The sequence below is a fragment of the Mesoplodon bidens genome (genome assembly GCF_964165515.1).
Source record: "Mesoplodon bidens genome assembly, chromosome: 3".
NCBI classification, from domain to species: Eukaryota; Metazoa; Chordata; class Mammalia; order Artiodactyla; family Ziphiidae; genus Mesoplodon; species Mesoplodon bidens.
The window spans coordinates 6,951,180-6,971,875 of NC_138178.1; the positions used below are offsets into that span (position 1 = coordinate 6,951,180).

The 20,696-nt window shown below is 48.1% G+C and overlaps 1 protein-coding gene across 1 annotated transcript in view; it reads left to right on the forward strand.

Annotated features, from left to right (window-relative positions):
• FAM171A1 (family with sequence similarity 171 member A1) overlaps nucleotides 1-20,696 on the forward strand; it is a 130,679-nt gene that overhangs the window by 71,283 nt on the left and 38,700 nt on the right. Inside the window, exon 3 of the mRNA XM_081227880.1 lies at nucleotides 6,742-6,834. Coding sequence (XP_081084006.1) covers nucleotides 6,742-6,834 — 93 coding nt within the window. The remainder of the gene's footprint in view (nucleotides 1-6,741; nucleotides 6,835-20,696) is intronic.

Genomic DNA, 20,696 nt, shown 5'->3' on the forward strand with positions numbered 1-20,696 from the left:
GCGTAGATTGGATTGGAGCTGCCTCTGGGACGCCAAGTGTGTTCAGGCTTTAGTTTGAAAAGAGTTTGGGGCTTAAGAGGTTTGGAGGTGGAGGTGGAGTTGGGGGTCATCAGCAGCTTTTTTTTTTTTTTTTTTTTTTTTGCGGTATGCCGGCCTCTCACCGTTGTGGCCTCTCCCGCTGCGGAGCGTAGGCTCAGTGGCCATGGCTCACGGGCCCAGCCGCTCCGCGGCATGTGGGATCTTCCCGGACCGGGGCACGAACCCGTATCTCCTGCATCGGCAGGCGGACTCTCAACCACTGCGCCACCAGGGAAGCCCATCAGCAGCTTTTAAGGGAGACTCAGAGCAATGGTCTCACCCAGAGAGTGGAGGGGAGTGGGCCTGGGGCAGAACCCTGGGAAGGCCAGCACGATAAGAAAGCTGGTCCTTGTTAGGTTCTTGCTAAAGAAAATGTTTGACCTCCCCCATTTTTCACACTGAGAAATCACTGGAAACAACCCTGGGGGAAGTCTAAACGGTATCCAGACACCTCACCTCCACCTTTGCTGGGGGCGGGGGCGCAGCAGCACAAAATACCACTGATTCTCACGTCACAGGAGTTAGGTTCTGCAGAGTCACCGTGAACACTGAGTTCGTGAATCCTGAGCCACTGCTCCCGGGGGAAGTACAGGGTTAGGTTCCTGAGAGCCTCTGGTCACGTTTTCATCCACTGATCAGTCCATCTCCTTGTTTGATGTGTGTTTCTGTTGCAAGATACCTGACTCAATATATATTGTTGGTTCATTAACCTTGAACTCGTGGCCGACAGCACCAGTAACTCATGGCTAAGGGAAGCTTGTCTAATGTGTAGTAAGGCACATCCCAGCCTCCTGCAGTTAGAGACACTGGACAGCACTTCGGGCCAGCACTCAGGGGCTGTTTGAAGCAGGGAAATCACCAACAAAAAGCACAAGAATGCAAAAACTTGGCACTAAATTGATTGCAGGAAGGATGCTTATAGTGTGCGAGCTGAAACGAGAAGGCAGAGTGTCCGTCGCCTCGGTTAACCTCAGCTGGGAGGAGACTCAGACTTGTGGCCCCTCTGTACGTGCACGTAGAAAGCATCACAAGGACTGACTTGGGGTTACAAATAACCTTTAGCAAGTAGGCACCTTTGCAAATACTGAACCCACAAATAAGGACGGACTGTACTTTAATTACATTGGCTTTGACTTTGTAAACATGATCATTTGAGAAAAAGGCAGCCATTTTCATAATATCCATTCTTCTTAAATGAGTAAATAATGGTAAAAAATGCAGTTTAATTCCAAGCGTTTTGGACTAGGCTTGAAGATGCCTGGGTTCTAGGCCTGCCCGCCTCCAGCTCTGCCCACACATGGGGGCCCATCACAGCTTTCTGAGCCCAAATCTCTAGTTTCTAAAACTAAATCAATTAGACCGAATAATTTTCAAGGACCCTCCCATGTCTTTATTTTTCTCTGCTTGCCCTCTCAACATAACAAGATCCTCTTAACGAGAATCTAACAGAAAACGTGAGCAAAATTTAGACCGGTCTGCTGTGAAAAACAGAGTATACTGTTGTTTTCATGCATATTTTTGAAGGTGCACTTTTGGTATTCCAGGTAATTGAGTAAGGAGGAGAAAGAATTGGGAGCCTCTTCTAAAATATTTTTAAGATTTGAACCTAAAAAATAATTTCTTTACTACATGTCCACACGTGGTTTTGTTTGCATACGCATTCTTATGAGATTTGGGAATAGATTTCTTTTCTCATCCTTGACAGTAGTTCCTGGAGGATGTGGGGTTTTTTTTCCCCCTTGCATGGAAGGGGGTACATATTGGGCACCAGGGAACCACAGCAAAAGGAGAGTACCCTTTACCTTTGGCAGCAGGTAGGATCAAATTTAGCTATATGACGTGTCATCCATCCACTAAAGACTGTGATTCCACATCTTAATTATTTCCACCTCTATAGCTGAGGCCTTTTGCAACAGTTCAGGGCTACTGCGGTGGCCTCTGGCCAGCTCAGTCTGACCCCTTCAAAATTCCCTTTACATTACTGACCATTAGTGTCTTAAAATGTATTTTAAATATATATTTATATTATTTTTATAATATAATAATTTTACACACTTATATATTAGATATATGTATTTATATATGGATGTATATTTATACATCTCTCTATATATATGCAAGCAGACCTCGTCTTATTGAACTTCACTTGATTGCACTTTGCAGATATTGCATTTCTTGCAAATTGGAGGTTTGCAGCAGCTCTACATTGAGCAAGTCCATTGGCGCCATTTTCCCAAGAGCATTTGCTCATCTAGTGTTTGTGTCACATTTTGGTAATTCTCCCAGTATTTCAAGTTTTTCATTATTATTATATTTGTTATGGTGATCTGTGATTTTCATATTACTATTGCAAAAAGCTTACAACTCACTGAAGGCTCAGATGACGGTTAGCACTTTTTAGCAATAAAGTACTTTTAAATTAAGGTATATCTGTTGTTTTTTAGACATGATGCTATTGCACACTTAATAGACTACAGTATAATATAAACATGATGTCTGTATGCATTGGGAAACCAGAACATTGATGTGCCTTCCTTTATTGCGATATGCGCTTTATTGGGGTGGTCTGGAACTGAACCCGCAACATCTCCAAGGTGTGCCTGTATATATATCTGTCTAACTACGTTATATGTCTGCCTAAAGGCATTTGATGTCCTCAGGATCACGTTTAGACTAAACAGAACACAGGGACCTCCTCCAGCCGCTTCTCCCTACATTTCTCATGGTCTGGTCACCCTGGGCAGTTTGTTATTCTCTGAAGGAATCTGGCGTTTTACCTGCTCTGTGCTTGTCTGCACTGTTGCTCCTTTACTGTTCTCTTCGCAAGCTTGTCTTCTATCCGTTAATGCCCAGTGTGGTTGTTCTCTGCGCTCAGAAGTGTTCCAGCCTCTCCCAGGTAGAGTTAGATGTTCCTTTCTGTCTACTTATCAAAAAACAAGACAGCAGTCAGCATCTCCTCTCTGATGGGTAATATACCGTCTGCCTGCAGGACTGAGGCATCTCTGCCACCTCCCGCCCAGGAAGTCCTTGCAGGTGTCTCTACCACCCACGTCTCATCACAGTCATTACAAGAAATCATCTTTTCTCGTATATGAGATAGGGTTTGCAGAAGAGTTTGCTGGAGCAGATGTCTGATGTTTGGAAGCACCAAATGCTATAGGCAAGAAACGGTTCAAAACATCCTGTAGGGCTTCCCTGGTGGCGCAGTGGTTGAGAGTCCGCCTGCCGATGCAGGGGACACGGGTTCGTGCCCTGGTCCGGGAAGATCCCACATGCCGTGGAGCGGCTGGGACCGTGAGCCATGGCCGCTGAGCCTGCGCATCCGGAGCCTGTGCTCCGCAACGGGAGAGGCCACAGCAGTGAAAGGCCCGCGTATCGCCAAAAAAAAAAAAAAAAAAAATTCTGTAATGGTCACATGCATCTCGAGAGACCAATCACAGGTGATTCCAGCTCAGAGTCCCCCAAGCCACACAGCACAGAGGTTTTCAGGGCCAAGGAAATGCCTTCAGGCTCTGTGTGAGCTCTTGAAGGGAGCGGTGTGGTCCAGGTCTGTACCTAGAGAGGCGGGGAGGGCAAAGCCAAAGTCTGGAGGTGGGCTGCTCCCTACAGGCACCAGCAATCTGGTTCTTCTTTCCTGGCCATTAGGTGCCCTGTGCCCTTGGGTGCAGGGATCTCTGTTAAAGAAGCTTAAGCTTCCCTGGGATGTGCTTTTGCAGGATTTACCCAAGTTGGGCTTTCTCCCTTCAGTCCTGGCTCACACACAGGACCTGATCCTCCCTCCCCCAACTTGGTATAGATTTTTCTTCCAACTTTAAACCCCCAAGGTGAATTCTTTTTTTTTCCTTCTTGCTTCATTTATTTATTTATTTTTGAGATATAATGCATATCACCATACGATTCACCATTTTAAAGTGTATAATTCACAAGGTTGTACAACCATCACCACTGTCTACTTCCAGAATATTTTCTTCACCTCCAAAAAAACCCTCATGCCTGTTAGGACTGACTCGCTGTTTCCCATTCCCCCAACCCCCAGCAACAACTGATCCCTCTGTCGCTGTGGATTTGCCTGTTCCACATATTGCAGATGAATGGAATCCTCCAGTGTGTTGGCCTTTTGTGTATGGCATCTTTCACTCAGCATGGTGTTTTCCGGGTCTGTCCATGTTGTAGCATGAATCAGTACTTTATTCCTTTTTATGGGTGAACAATATTCCATTGTATAGATAGACCATGTTTCGTTTATCTGCCCATCAGATGATGGCTATTGGCTTGTTTCCACTTTCTGGCTAGTATGACTGATGCTGCTCTGAACATTCGTGTACAGGTTTATGCATGAATGTATATTCTCAGTTCTCCTGGTTATATACCTGGGAGTGGGATTGCTGGGTCACATGGTGACTCTGTGTTTAATATTTGAAGGAACTGCTGGATTGTTTTCACAGCACCAAGGTACATCCTTATCTTTGTCATGGCACTTGTCACGTTCTGCTTGTCCTACAGCTATTGGTTGTGCGTCCAAGTCTCCTTCTAATGTAGAACCCTTGAGGACACAGACTGCCCCCTACATTGATCTGTTCCGCACATCTAGCTCTGGGCCTTGTACATATTGGCAGCTACATAAATGGAATAAATGTGTAGGGAGAAGGGTCATGTTCAAGGCCAGCCGCTCACTGGTCGCCTCTGGCATTATCCAGAGCCAATTGTGCTAAGTAATTGATTTTCTTAGCATTTGATATTTCTGGTTCCTAATATTATCCTTGAAAGTTACTTTACCTCTCTAGGCCTCACTTTCCTCCTCTTTAAACTTAGAGACTTAGGCTGGATGGAGTCCAAGAAGCCTTTGAATTTGAGTCCGTGAAGCATAGCAGTCGAGGTCAGACTCCAGAGTTCAAATCCTGGCTCCAGTATTTACCAGCTGCAGGGTCTTGGAGAAGTTAATTCCTTATCTATAAATCTGTTCCCTTGCCTGTCAAATGGGCATGTTAAAAATACCTATTTCATAAAGCTGTTTTGAGAGTTAAATAAATTACCAAAATGAAAGCACCTAGAATAATGTCTGACATGTTAGTGAGAGTTCAGTAATGTTAGTGATTGTTGTTATTCCATACTATGTTGATTTGTTTGTTTCTTAAAATTCATGATCTCCCCGGAAACATGTAGGCTTTGTGAATTTTTTAGTTGGAAGTCCAGGTACTTAAACAAGAATTTTAAAAAATAGCACAAGTTTTGTCATCTTATTAGTTCCCAGAGTAGGGAAGAAAGTTTATTTTTATCATGAGGCACACAGTAATCTAAGCACATATTTTTAAAGTCTTTCTTAATGTTAATACCCAATGTTTTACATCCATGTAATGGGTACATTGTAACTTTTAATAGATTCCTAATGGGAGGAGGTTCAGATACTTTACTAACAGCTTCTAACGAATAAAAAATACATAGTTGACTATTGTAGGGCAAGCAGTTGTTCTACGAGAGATTGCAGGACTCTTTTGGCGTTTTGAAAGCCTTTTGCTAATAATACTTAAGGGAAAAACTGTTTCCTTTCTCCCTGTTTACAGTACTTCTGACACCCGATGGGTGGGGTTTTTCTCAAGCTAACCAGTTCTCCAACTCTCTGGACACTGACTGGGCGACCTGCAATTCAATTCAGTCCTGACAGTAACTATCCAGAGTTAGCTCAAATGCCACAGATTAAGGGTTCAGTCCCACAAGACCAACTGCCACTTCAGACACAAGCCCCGGGTTGTCACCTGTACTTCTGACCAACCAGCTATAAATCAGAGGTTCTCGTGATCCCCTCCCTGGGTTCATTCACTATCATGGCTCACAGAACTCAGGAAAACAGTTACATTCACGGGTTTATTACAAAGGATATTATAGAGGATGCAGATACACAGCCACATGAAGAGGTACAATAGGGTGAGATCCAGAAGGGTCCAGAAGGAGCTTCTGTCCCCGTGGAGTTGGGGTGTACCATCCTCCCAGCACACATACTTGTTCACCAGCTTGAAGTTCCCCAAAGCCCGTACCTTTGGGACTTTCATGGCAGCTTCATCAGTCATGGCAGGCGTGGTCAGTCATTAGCTCTCCACCCACTCTGTCCTCTCTGGAGGATGGCAGTGGGACTGAACGTTCCAAGATTCTCATCATGGCTTGATCTTTTTGGTGAGCAGCCCGCCTCCAGGAGCCCACCCGGAGTCTCCTCATCAGAGCAAAAGATACTCTGATCACTCAGGAAATTACAAGGGATTTAAGAGCCAGGAACCAGAGGCAGAGACCAAATATGTATTTATTATTATGCCACACTACGAAAAATCAATATTGTTGATTGAGTTGAAATCAGAGAATCCAAGGAATGCAGAGTACTTAAAAAACTGGAGTGGGGGGCTTCCCTGGTGGCGCAGTGGTTGAGAGTCCGCCTGCCGATGCAGGGGACGCGGGTTCGTGCCCCGGTCCGGGAAGATCCCACATGCTGCGGAGCGGCTGGGCCCGTGAGCCATGGCCGCTGAGCCTGCGCGTCCGGAGCCTGTGCTCCGCAACGGGAGAGGCCACAACAGTGAGAGGCCCGCGTACCGCAAAAAAAAAAAAAAAAAAAAAATCTGGAGTGGGCATTTTGATTTAAATGTTTGAATTCCCTCATATCCATCCTTGTTTCTGCAGTGTTTTCTTCACTGAGCCTGGGCCTGCTTCCAGAACGATCTGCTACTCTGATGGTGTATGAAGATGTTGTCCAAATAGTCTCAGGATTCCAAGGTATGTTTGATATTTAAAAAGAGAAGTGAAGGTAACTCTGGGGCCAACTCTGAAAATGTTGTGAGGGGTGACTCTTGTCAGGTAGTGATGGCCGTGAATGTGTCCACAGCTGGAAGTAACAATGCCTGTGGTCCCTACGATTGCACGACACATTGGCATTTTGGTGAAATGTCTCTTGGCTGTGGCCTTTTTTCTTCTCGGCCCAGCCTTTAAGTGCAGGAGAGGTAAGAGGGGCTCCACCCTCTGTTCACACCACATCTCTCTCTCCTCCGAAGGCGGGAATATTCATCCTGGGGTCAGAGTCCAGACCCTGTCTGCGCCTCACTGACCATTGGGCGGGGTCTCTCTGAAAAGGTTCATAAGCATTTGAGAGTATAGAGTTTCAGGTTTTTTTGGTTTTTTTTTTTTTTTTTGGCCACACCACATGGCTTGTGGGGTCTTAGTTCCCAGAACAGGGAATCCCCCTTAGTTGCCCCCTGCAGTGGAAGCGCGGAGTCCTAACCACTGGACTGCCAGGGAATTCCCTAGAGTTTCAGTTTTGCAAGACAAAATGGTTCTAGAGATCTGCTGCAGAACAATGTAAATACACTTAACACTAGTGCACTGTACACTTAAAACTGGTTAAGATGGTAAATTTAATGTTATGTGTTTTTTACAATAAAAAAAAAACTCTTCCCTTACCAAAAAAAAAAAGAAAAAAGAAAAGGTTCCTAGGTGTTCGAGTGTGGCCTTTTTCTCTCCCTTGTCCCTCATTTTTTTAATGCATCTCACGTGCACTGGTGTAAATGTGGCTTCATCCCTCTAACTTCTCTTTCAGAAAAGCTGGTACAGAAGGTTTGTGGAACTCGCCCTTTGGTTGCGGCTGGGGTTAGAACTGGGAATAAGGCCTGTGTCAAACCTTTTTTTGTACTGAGGTGATGGGCTTCTTTCATCTAAATCATGGGCCTTTTCCTGGCTTTTAAGGTTTCCTCAGATTCAGTTTTTGTTTACTGTATTCCTTTCTTTTAATACCATTTTACACCAGTCATTCTCTACCTGACCACATCCAGGTGCCATTTGCAAACGAGGTGACCTGATTTATTCCTTTTTTTATCGCGTAGCTGTGGGAACGTACAAGGAGGTTCACGTGCTGCTCTTAGAAGATGTATGTAGAGAGAAATAAGTAGCAATGTCTGGGAGCATATGCGACTCAAGTTGGGAGGGAAAACAGGAACAGAGACACAGTAGTGTCACAGTAGTGAAAGCCCTAAGTTAGCATCTTTTTTTTCTCCTCCTAAGAGCAGAGCTAGGCCCGAGTCCTCAGCATCCTTTCATGTTAGAAAGACACTGGGGCCTACTGGCCTTGGTACCTCCAATTTCAGCTAATTTTAGTTAGCTTTGCTATTGTCGTTTCACAACTGAAAGACAGTGGAAGAAAGTGAAAGATAATTTTTCTCCTCCCGTCTTACTGAGATATAATTGACATATACCTTTAACGACTTGAGATGTGTATACATGACACAGTGATCGCAACTGTAAGTCTACTTAACATCCTTCACCACACAGAGTTTTTTCTTGTGATGAGAACTTTTAAGATCTACTCCCGTAGCAGCTGTCAAATATACACTACAGAATTGTTAACTGTAGTCACCATGCTGTACGTTACATCCCCAGGACTTATTCATTTTATAACTGGAAGTTTGTGCCCTTCGACCACCTTTATCTGCTCTCATCACCTTCTGCCTCTGGTGACCACCAGTCTGTTCTGTTTCTGTGAGTTTGTTTGTTTTTAAGATTCCACTTATAGGTGAGATCATACAGGATTTGTCTTTTTGTCTCTGATTTATTTCACTAAGCATGATAGCCTCCAGCTCCATCCATGTTGTCCCAAATGGCAGGATTTCCTTCTTTTTTATGGCTGAATACAGTAAATCCCCTACATACGAACGAGTTCCATTCTGAGAGCACATTCGTTAGTCCAATTTGTTCGTAAGTCCAACAGAGCTAGCCTAGGTACCCGACTAACACAACTGGCTATATAGTACTGTACTGTAATAGGTTTAGAATACTTTTCACACAAATAACACATTAAAAAAAACAAAAAATAAAGAAAACATTTAACATTTTACCGTACAGTACCTTGAAAAGCACAGTAGTACAGCACAACAGCTGGCATCCAGGGGCTGGCATCGAGTGAACAGGCAAGAAGAGTTACTGACTGGAGGAGGGAGAGGAGGTGGGCGACGGTAGAGCTGAAGGGTCGTCAGCAACAGGAGACGGAGGGCAAGCTGCAACTTCACGCACGCCTGACGTTGATGAACACACGTTCGCATCTTTGAAAAGTTCGCAACTTGAAGGTTTGTAGGTAGGGGACTTACTGTAACATTCCATCGCATATATATACGTGTGTGTGTGTGTGTGTGTGTGTACACACATTTCCTGTATCTATTCATCCATCAGTGGAAACTTCAGTTGTTTCCATGTCTTGGCTTTTGTGAATAATGCTCCTGTCTTTGCCTGAATGAGTAACTTCTGACCCTGGGCGACCTCCTCCGCTCATGGCCACACCGGAACAAGTGGCTGGAGGAAACCTCACAGCTGCCTCCACTGGTTACACAGACCTCAAGGTGGGCATCAGCCCTGCAGGACCGAGGCCACTTCCTAGTTACTTGTTTTCTGACTCTCCGAGGTGGCTATTTCGTGCCCGGTCACTCCCACACTGCTGTCTTCTCCCACTACGTGCATCCCCCTTAAATGCTCCCCTGAGCGTCCTGTGCTCCAGCCACTGCCCTGTTTCTCTGCTGTCCTTTGGGAAGGACTTTGCTCCCTCATCTCTGCTTTGTCGCCTCTTCAGCACACTCCGGTCCGGGCTCCTGCCTCAGCGCTTCGTCAGAGTGTCTTATGGCCCCCGTGCGGCCAGACCCAAGGTCACTTCTCTCTTCCTCTCCCGGGATGTCCACACAACATTCAACCCCGACAGCTGGTCACTCTGTCTTGAGACTTTCTTCCTTTCGCTTCCACATCATGCCTTGCCTTTCTTTCCAGCTCTCGGTTACTTCCTCTCTGGACGCTCCCATGACTGTCCTGGGCCTCTGTTTCTTCTTCCCAGTGCTCTCCCTAGAGGAGCTCATAGACCCATGGCTTTCATGCGCCCTGGGCACTGATTCCTCCCAATCTCCCCCTAGAGGGAGGCCCTTATTTGGCATCTTGACTTGGGCGTCTGGTAGGCACCTCAAACTCAGCAGAGACGCACAGAACTCTTGATGTTTTTTACCTTCCATCTCAGTGAATGGTGTACACACACACCTACGCACCCAGCCAAGACTCTAGGACTCACCCTTGATTCTTCGCCCCACATCTGGTTCTCCTGCAGACCCTCTTCTCCATAGGTGTTGCTGCCTTGTGAATCCAAGACACCACCATTGCCCCCAGAGAACTGCAGTGGGTTTCTCACTGGTTGCCCTGTGCCCACTCTTGCCAGCCTGTAATCTAGTCTTCACAAAGTTACAGCGATCAGGTCGCCTTGCTTCCATTCTTCAGTGGTCTTCCCATTGTACTTGGAATAAAATCCCAATTCCTTACACTCAGGGCTGGACAGCCCCTGGCCCTGAGCCTCTGGTGGCTGCCACTGTTCCCTGGAAGGTCGCCACTGATGAGAAGGGACGGAGATTGTATCTACACACAGAGTTTCCCACAGAGCATCTTCCCTGCACCCCTCCCCCCTCCGACTTCCCTTTCAGCCCCACAGTTCCCTTTGTCGAGCTCTTCTCCTTCATGGCCACCTTTGACGTGCACAGCACCCTCATGGGTCATCCCTTCCCAGTCCCCCTTCCCAGGAGCGGCACTAACCTTAGCCAGGTGTTTGTGACAAGGACTCAAACTGAAGCCCACAGGGTCCATTGTTATGGCCACGCTTTACCCCATCGTGGTGCCAGACCTCCCCGTCGCCCCCTGCTCTGCTGCTCCCTGCCACCTGCCAGCCCTGATGCTGAATTGTCCCCTCCAGTGGCTCCGAGGGGGTTCACGAAGGACCTCGGTGCCCGTGTCGTTTGCCCTCCGTACGCAGTCACCTTCTGAACATGCAGCGGTCCTGATGACCTTCATCTCCCATGAGTCACACAGAGTTACAGCCAGCCTGGCCCTTTAACCCGAGTAATCCCACAGTGGTTATCCCTCGGTCTGCCCACACTTGCCTTCTTTTTTTTTTTTTTAAAGATTTGTTGATTGATTGATTTGTTTGTTTGGGTGCACTGGGTCTTAGTTGCGGCAGGTGGCCTCCTTAGTTGTGGCTTGCCAGCTCCTTAGTTGCAGCATGTGGGCTCCTTAATTGCAGCAGGCAGGCTCCTTCTTAGTTGCGGCTCCAGGGCTCCTTAGTTGGGGCACGTGGGCTCCGTAGTTGCGGCAGGCAGGCTCCTTAGTTGCAGCATGTGAACTCCTAGTTGTGGCACGCGTGTGGGATCTAGTTCCCTGACCAGGGATCAAACCCAGGCCCCCTGCATTGGGAATGCGGAGTCTTAGCCACTGCGCCGCCGGGGAAGTCCCACACTTGCCTTCTTTCTGCTGCCCACGTGTTGCACATTTGCACTGCATGGCCCATGCCCTGATTCAGCCCTGGTCTCAGTCTCCACCCAGGCCACTGCAGTGGCCTCCAGCTAGTGTGCTGGTGTCCGCTCGCTGAGCTAACGTTGGCGCTGGACTTGAGAAGATCAACCAGTTGTCCCATCTCTTGTGTCTCCTCCCAGCACACCTTGCCCTGAGCTGCCCGAGTGATCTTCCTGGAGCAGAACCCTTTGCCCACAGAGTGAAATCCCGCCTCCTTACACAGCACGCCCCGGCCTCCTGACCTGGCCTCAGCCTCCCTCCTAAGGGCTCTTCTCCTCCATGTCTTGTGTTCTAGCGTAACTGAATTTCTTTTTCTATCTTCCATCTGAGATGTCCCATCCCATCTTCTCAATCTTTCTTCAAATTCTCCTTGGACATCAAGACCCGCTTCAAGGCCACACCCTCCAGGTCTTTTCTGTGTCTTCCCTGGAGACGAGATTCATGCTGGTGTCTTGCCTTTCACCTTCAGCTGCCAAGGGACTTATATCATGGGACCCCCCGACTCAGAGGGGTCACCAGTCCATAGTGTGGCCAGGGCCTGGGACCCAGCTGGAGGAGAATAGCTGGAGCCATCAGTTCTTCTCTCTCTTCCTTTTACCGGGAACTAAAAACCCAGAAGAGATGAGACTCTCAGCTGACTGTGTGGTCACGAGATGCAGTGGGTCTGTAATCACACCAGGTCATCTGTAAGCCCAGGTTCGAAGGGAACAGAACGTATGAGTCAGAAAAGGGAGCTAGTTGGTAGCAGGCCAGAGAGAAGCAGACCGGGATCTGTGGAGTCATGTTAATGGCACAGCATTCAGGTGAAATCCACAGACTCCTGCCACATGGTCCCAGAGCTGCCCTGAGCCCAGACCCAGGCGTTCCCGTGCCTTCCACGCCTCCCCCCCCACCCCGGCTCCAGCCTTGGATTCCACACGTCCTGTCTCCCTTATGCCCCCTCCTGTCCTTGTCAGTAACCAGGAGGATGGATTAAAACAGCCCTCCAGCTGGGGGTTCTGTATCTTACCACGATGCCGCCCCTTCTGCCATATTTGGTAGTAATATCTTACCTCCCGGACTAAAACTGAAAAACCTGAAGAACAAGGAGCAGGTCATGTTCACCTTAGCATCCCCAGGGCCTGGCCCCATGCCCGCCTTAGGATCCGTACACAATGAGCAATTCACTGAAGGGTTGAGTAAATATTTAAAACTGTCCAAATCCCACCTTTCTTTGCACTTCCTGTAGAGATCACTCAAGCTTGGGTTAATTATTTTCTTTGTTGTGACTGCTAAGAGGACAGTTCACATGTACACACACGCACACAAACATACAGAGTGTTTGAATAACTGTCTCTCTCTAAGGAGCAGGAAGTATGGTCGTGTTATAAACCCAAGGATGTAAGACATTCATGGCAGTTTTTGTTATGGTAGTTTTTGTTATGGTTAATTTATTCAGTCTAGTGTACCACTTCCCTCCTGTATGTAACCGGAAACTGAGAACCATTTATTTCTCCCTTGCCAAAATCTCATTTACATTCCAGCTTTTTTAAATCGTCTACATTTTAATTTTTTAACTTACGCTTCTTCGTGAGTTTAATTATTGCTAGTTGTACTTTTCCTTGTCTCAGTAGAGTTGAGGCACGGCAGGAATAACACTGGGTGAATTTGTTTCACGTTTTCTTACCAGTTGGAAGGAGAGCCACGTGTAGACAATTTTTGGTCTTTGTAGTTCTGTTCCATAAAGTGAATACAGAACTGAATTTCTAAATAATATATCAAAATTTTAATCTCAAACTGGTCAAGTGTAGGTGCATTTATTATTTTTTTAATGGAGTCAGAGGAGGAAAAAATAAACTCTTGCCGATCAGAAATGTAAGTACTGTCAGACGTTTGAGTTTTTGTGTGTTGCTTCGATGTTACCGTGTGTCAGATGATCCCCCCAAGGAAATGGGGAGGTAGTGTGATGACAGGTGACAAAGCCTCACCCGTGTTATGTGCATAGTTTTGGGTGATGCCCCGTGGTTTGGTTTTACGTGACACTGAAGCAAAAGATTTGAAAGCACGAAGGCCACTGGGTGAGAGAGGTGGAGACAGGAGAGGCGGGGGTGTTCTCTATGGGAAGATGTTTAATGCTTCAGGTGAAGTTTTTGTTTTGAAATGTTTACAACCAAATAAAATAGAATAAGCTCATGGTTAATGAGAGTTTTCCTTGAAGAATAAAAAGACTACTCACTTGTTTTCCTCTCTCGGTATGGTATCTATTTAAATTCTGACCATACACACCCTAAAACTATTCCCATCAGACGAGGTGGGATTATGTGCAGTGCCTTCACACACACACACACACACACACACAGAGTAAATGCATGTTTCCAATGGAACTGGCCTTAGCATTCGATTTCATTTGAAAAGTGAGGAAAGTGATTGCGTTATCATTGTTGACACTATTTTTTTTTTTTTTTCGGTCTCTCACTGCTGTGGCCTCTCCCATTGCGGAGCACAGGCTCCGGACACGCAGGCTCAGCGGCCATGGCTCACGGGCCCAGCCGCTCCGCGGCATGTGGGATCTTCCCGGACTGGGGCACGAACCCGTGTCCCCTGCATCGGCAGGCGGACTCTCAACCACTGCGCCACCAGGGAAGCCCTGTTGACACTATTTTATATAGAAAGCCTGGAGCAGTCTTATGACAACAGTGTGGCGAAGGGGAAGGACCGACACAGTAATTGATTAACTGCGTATAGGGATCTTTCCCCACAGAGGCTGGGTCTAAAAGTATGCTCGTCATCACAGAATGCTTGCAAATTGCTTTTACATTTTTTTAACCTTTTTTTTATTGAAGTATAGTTGATTTACAACGTTCTATTAGTTTCACATGCACAACATAGTGATATTTTTATATATGATACTGCACTTAAAGTTATTATAAAATATTGGTTATATTCCATATGCGGTATCTTATATCCTGTACCTTATTTCTTTTATACCTAGCAGTTTATACCTCTTAATCCCCTCCCCCTGTCTTGCCCCTCTCCCCAATGGAAACCATTAGTTTGTTCTCTGTATCTATGAGTCTGTTTCTGTTTTGTTATAGTCATTCATTTGTTTTATTTTTTAGATTCCACATATAAGTGAAAACATACAGTATTTGTCTGTCTCACCTCATTAAGTTTAATACCCTCTCAGTCCATCCATGTTGCTGCAGATGGCATTATTTTGTTCTGTTTTATGGCTGAGTAGTATTCCACTGTGTACAGGTACCACATCTTCTTTATCCATTCCTCTGTTGATGGACACTTAGGTTGCTTCCATATCTTGGCTACTGTAAATAATGTTGCTATGAACATTGGGGTGCATGTGTCTTTTTGAATTAGTGTTTTCATTCAATTTTCTTTGGATATATACCCAGGAGTAGAATTGCTGGATCATATGATAGTGCAAATGGCTTTTAAACTTTGCAGTGAGATCATAGGAGAGTGGAAAGAGAGAACGCTTGTCAATTGTTTTTGTTTTTGTTTTGTGGTATGCGGGCTTCTCCCTGCTGTGGCCTCTCCCGTTGCGGAGCGCAGGCTCCGGACGCGCAGGCTCAGCGGCCATGGCTCACGGGCCCAGCCGCTCCGCGGCATGTGGGATCCTCCCGGACCGGGGCACGAACCCGTGTCCCCTGCATCGGCAGGCGGACTCTCAACCACTGCGCCACCAGGGAAGCCCTGTCAATTGTTTTATAAGGATCATTATCTTTGAGAGTTTTTTGTACTTTGCTGAGGAACTGAAAGCTTTCAAGGCGGCGTTTGATGGTGACTCCAAACTGTAACCTCACAATGATGAACCATAAGGTAGGAGTTGTTGCTCTAGTGGCGGCTCTCTCAGACCTTCGCGCTGTCTTGGGAGAAACAGCATGTTGTCGACTCCGAATGTGATGACGGTAAATAAGAAAGTACCATAAAGATGCCCCGGGCTGCTTGTGGCTGCACTGTCATCAGGCCAGCTGGCACCACCCAAACCAGCAGTGTCCATCCTGCTGGGCCTCTTCGCTGCTCTCTTTACGGTCCCCAGGACAGTCCCCTTTCTGTTCCCCAGGCAGTGCTGTCGGACTCTCCCACGCTCCGCACACACTCCCGACCTGCGTGCCCTCCTCTTAGCCAAGACCTTTATGATGGTTCCAGGGAACACAGAGGCCATCGGGGAAGGCTGCCTTCTGTGGCCTGCTTTTCTGCATCCCCTTCTAAGGGGACCTTGTGACATGTCTCCCCGTGGCTCCTCTCTCGCCAGGAGCCTCTTCACATCACGGTCCGTCCCTCGTCTAATCTCCTCCCCTCCCACCTCCCTCTGTTGGTCCTGAATCTTCCATCTTTCTCCTCTGGTTCTTTCTCAGCTCCCAGAATTACGAAGCCTGCCCTTCCAAGGAAACCCATCTTCATCCCTATTCCCCATTTCCTTTCCCACTCGAACTTCGGAGCCGTCTGCCCTCGAGAATTTTCTTTAGGGATTTCTCGTGCTGAGTTCACGGACACTGAGCTGCCAGCTCTGGTGGCCTCTTCCAGGGCCTCGTCCTCCCTGCGTTCCCGAGCTGGGGTCCTTCCTCCTGCACTTCCCCTCCCTCCTGGGCTCCTGTTTACTGCTTCCCCGTCTCCTCCCTGGTTCTCCCTTCCCCGCCTCACCCACGTTCCAAAAGTGGCTTTCAGCTCCAGCCACCTCCTCTGTTTTCTTCCCCGAGGCCACTGTCTTTATTTGGAACTACATCATTTCTCACCAAACATCTCACAAGAGGCTGGCTGATGCTCTGACTCTAGGAGTTCTCTACCCACAGCCACCCCCCGCTCTGCTATCAGAATTGGGTAAAAACAAACACGATTCCTTCATTCCCGTCCCAAGAACCCCCGGAGACTCTCTCCCCTGCAGGTCGCCTCAAGTTCAGACCCCTGACCGGGGTGCACCAGGCCCTTCACGAGACTCCCCCTCTGTCTGGAGCCCATGCAGCCTGCACAGGGCTCACGGGGAGGCCTTGGCCTCTAGCCACGGTCCAGGTGTCTGTCACCCCTGGAATTTCTCTCCTGGGTGGTTGATGGTTCTCTGCTGAAGTATCTCCTGTACTTTTTGGGCATAACCCTCTATTTTGGCATCAAAACACTATGGTGATTCAGCCATTGCCATGACTACCTTCTCTACCCTGGAGTTCCAGGATGTCAGGAGTTTCATCCTCTTCCCCATCATGTATCCTGTGCCCCGGGGCAGAGGAGACTGTCCGTGTCGTCTGGGTCATTCTGAGGATGCTCAGAGTATCTTGTGGAATCCTCTCAGTCAGGGGCACTTTTCCCCCAGGGGCATCTGGCAATTTCACAGCTCGGGAGCCACTCCTGGCATCTAGTGGGTAGATGCCACAATGCACAGGACAGCCCCTGTCCCCCAGCAAAGAAGTGCCTTTGTGGCCCAAAATGTTAATAGTGCTGAGAATGAGGGATGGTGACCTAGTCAGAATTGAGACAGACCATAACTAGGACCCAGTGAGTTGCCCGGAATAACTCATCTTTACATTTAATCCTATAAGCATTCCCAGAACGTGGTGCCATGGGTTTCACAGAACACCTGCTCTTAAGGAGCTGCCATCTAAACAGGGAGAGGCGATGGGAAATCATTGCTGATCCTGCACCTGGTATGTACCAGGAGGCAGTGTGAGACATCGTATCAATGCATGTATGTTCGTTTTTCTTTTATCTTTTTTTTTTTTTTTTGCGGTATGCGGGCCTCTCAGTGTTGTGGCCTCTCCCATTGCGGAGCACAAGCTCCGGATGCGCAGGCTCACCGGCCATGGCTCACGGGCCCAGCCGCTCCGCGGCATGTGGGATCTTCCCGGACCGGGGCACGAACCCGTGTCCCCTGCGTCGGCAGGCGGACTCTCAACCACTGTACCACCAGGGAAGCCCCCTGCATGTGTGTTCTGAGCTAACATCCTAGCAGCCACATCATGAGACAGGCGTGGGCCACACCCACTTTAAAGATAAAGAACCCAAACCCCAAAGTCACTCAGCTCAAAGGTGGTAGAGGAAAGATAGAAACAGAGAGATATATCCAGTGATGCTCCTGCCCATGTTCTCTTCTCATGGCGCCTCTGGTTAGGGAGATGCTCAAATACACAAATAAATATAATACCAGGCACAGGAAGATGGGTTCTGTAAGAGAGATACAAGTAGAGTTTAGAGCTTGGGGAGGGATCCAGAAAGGCCACACAGGAGAGGTGGCATTGGAGGTGCACCTTGGATGACAGGTAGGATCTGCAAATAGAGACCATGCGGAGAAGCTCCAGATGCGGGGAAGAACACGAGCTCGTGCGCAGAAGCAGAGCTGCGTGGGCCAGAGGATGAGGGCCAGGGGCAGTGATAGCAGAGCATCTGTTCTGACGTGGGCAGGTGTGCTAGGAAGGGACGCAGAGGTCGGAATTCAAAGAATTCATTTCTGCCTCGTGCAAACAGAATGACTGTGGGCCTCTCGGGGCCTCAGTTTCCTACCCTGTAAAGAGAGGAGAGAGCTCCTTCTTCACGGGATTGTTGTAGGTTTTTTTTTTTAATTTTTATTGGAGTATAGTTGTTTTACAATGTTTTAGTTTCAGGTGTACAGTAAAGTGAATCAGTCATATATATATATATATATACATATATATATATCCACTCTTTTTTAGATTCTTTTTCCATATAGGCCCTTACAGAGTATTGAGTAGAGTTCCCTGTGCTATACAGTAGGTCCTTATTAGTTATCTATTTTATATACAGTAGTGTGTATACGTCAATCCCAATCTCCCAATTTATCCCTCCCCCCTTATCCCCTAGTAGCCATAAGTTTGTTTTCTACATCTGTGACTGTTTCTGTTTTGTAAACAAGTTCATTTGTACCCTTTTTTTTGGATTCCACACATAAGCGGTATCATAGGATATTTGTCTTCTTCTGTCTGACTTACTTCACTCAGCATGACAATCTCTAGGTCCACCCCTGTCACTGCAAATGGCTGCATTATTTTGTCCTTTTTTATGGCTGAGTAATATTCCATTGTGTACATGTACCACACCTTCTTTATCCTGCTGTAGATTATTAAGTGAAATAATGTGTATGTAAGATCTTTGTAAATTCTCAAGTGCTGAACTACACCTCCCATGAGAGAAGTGGAGCCGCAGTTCGGGTCTGTGTTGGTCTGTGATTGTTGCCGTTGTTGTTCATTTGGGAAGCGGTGGATCCTTTGAAGGTTTCTGGGTGGGGAAAGGCGGTGATGAGAGTGGAACTGAAGAACCATCAGTAGATGAGGCGGGAAAGGGGTGAGGCTGAAGCACAGGGGAAGTTAGGAGACTTTTGCGATAGTTGAGGGGGTCACGTCACAGCGTAGTGTACGGTGGAGGCAGGACGGAGGGAAAAGAAGATGCTAGAAACGTTGATAAGGGAAGATTGGGCCGTCCTGGCACTTGAGCGACGAAAAGCGATGGTGGCAACCTGGAGTCAAACACAGGTGTCGGGGGAGCGGGTCTTCGTTAAGTAGGAGAGAAGGCAGTGATGACGTCACAATCGAGTCGCGGTGCAGAGGAGGTACCGGGAACGCTCGCGTGGAGCCCCCGGCAGGACCGGAAGGTAACTGGTGAGGCTCCAGCAGGCAGGAGAGCCAGGCAAGTCAGGAGACAGTCAGGAACAGCAGAGGCGACTGTGGTGAGCCTTCGGGAGCTGTCGCATCCGAAGTAGGAGGAGAAACAAGCACTCGGAGAGGAAAAAGCCGGCTCCTCTGGGGAGAGCGGAGGGCAGCACCGTGACCCCGCGCGGGGGCGGGGAACAGCGCTCATCATTGTGAGTAGCTGGAGGCAGGAAGGCGAGCCAGGGTCACGGGTTTGCAGATTATACAGTCAGTCAGGTGACATTTCCAAGGGCGGCCTGTGTGTGTGTGTGGTGGGGGGGGGTGAAAGCCACGTCCCTGGGCGTTGGGGGGAAAGAGAGGAGGCTTACGGGGATAACAGCGAAAGTGGTGTCTTGCTGTGGTTTTTCTAGCTGAGGAAGAAAGGAGTATATGTGTTGGTTGGGGAGGAAAAGCTTCTGGAGAGAGGTTTTTGACGAAGGCAAGAATAGTGGATCGAGTCACGTCTTGCAATAAAACAAGCAAAAGTTACGAAACTCGGGTTGACCTTGGGGGAGGGGAGGGCAGGGGCAGAAGAGGCAGCAGAGAAGAGGGAAAAAGGATTTTAAAGTGCAGCCGGAGGGGGCTTCCCTGGTGGTGCAGCGGTTAAGAATCCGCCTGCCCATGCACGGGGCACGGGTTCGAGCCCTGGTCCGGGAAGATCCCACGTGCCGCGGAGCAACTAAGACCGTGTGCCACAACTACTGAGCCTGCGCTCTAGAGCCTGTGAGCCACAACTACTGAGCCCACGTGCCTAGAGCCCGTGCTCCCCAAGAGAAGCCACCGCAATGAGAAGCCCGCCCCGGTGTTTTCAGTAGAGTTGGGTCTGAGCATTTGGGGGATAATGGTGGAGCCCCAAGGAGGATGGAGGATGACACAGCTGCTGTGGGGAGTGTGGAGGAGAGGCATCCACAGAAGAGGGACAGGCCCATCCCCCTCCATCCTCCCCTCCCCACCCAGTCAGGTCCCCCTCCTGAAATGTGTGGGAACTCAGCAGCTTTAATCCATAAACTTAGGCTTAAGAGCATAACCACCCCCCAACCCGCCACGTACCCACTTTAGATCGTATTTACGCTGAGGCTCAGAGTACTTCGACCCTTACACTCCTCAGACGTTTCTTGGGGCATTTCATCAGGCAGAGCCTGGGCTCCTGTGTTCGATCCCCCAGGGGCATCAGGGCGTGCCGGTCACAGCGTGTGTCAAAGCAGCTGGACCGGCCACACCCTCTTCGAGTAAACCTGCCTCAGCATCGCCCCTCTGTGCCCCCCACTCCTCCAGAAGTGGGGGACAGACACGATGTCTGGTCAGGGAGCGAGTTCTTCTGTACAGAAAAGGGAAGGGGGACAGGAGGGGAAGAGGAGTGGGGAGAGGTGCGTCTCCCACGGAAACGCATGGTGTGCCAGGGAGAGACAGAGGCAGAGACATGCACACAGAGACAAAAAGGCAGAGAGAGAAGCACGCACAGGGGCAGAGAGAAATAGACACAAACACAGAGACAGACAGAAAGACACCGAACTGCGATGATATGTGATATCACTTATATGTGGAATCTAAAAAAATAATACAAATGAATCTATTTACAAAACAGAAATAGACTCACAGACATAGAAAACTCATGGTTACCAAAGGGGAAAGAGCAGGGGAGGGGGTAAGGGA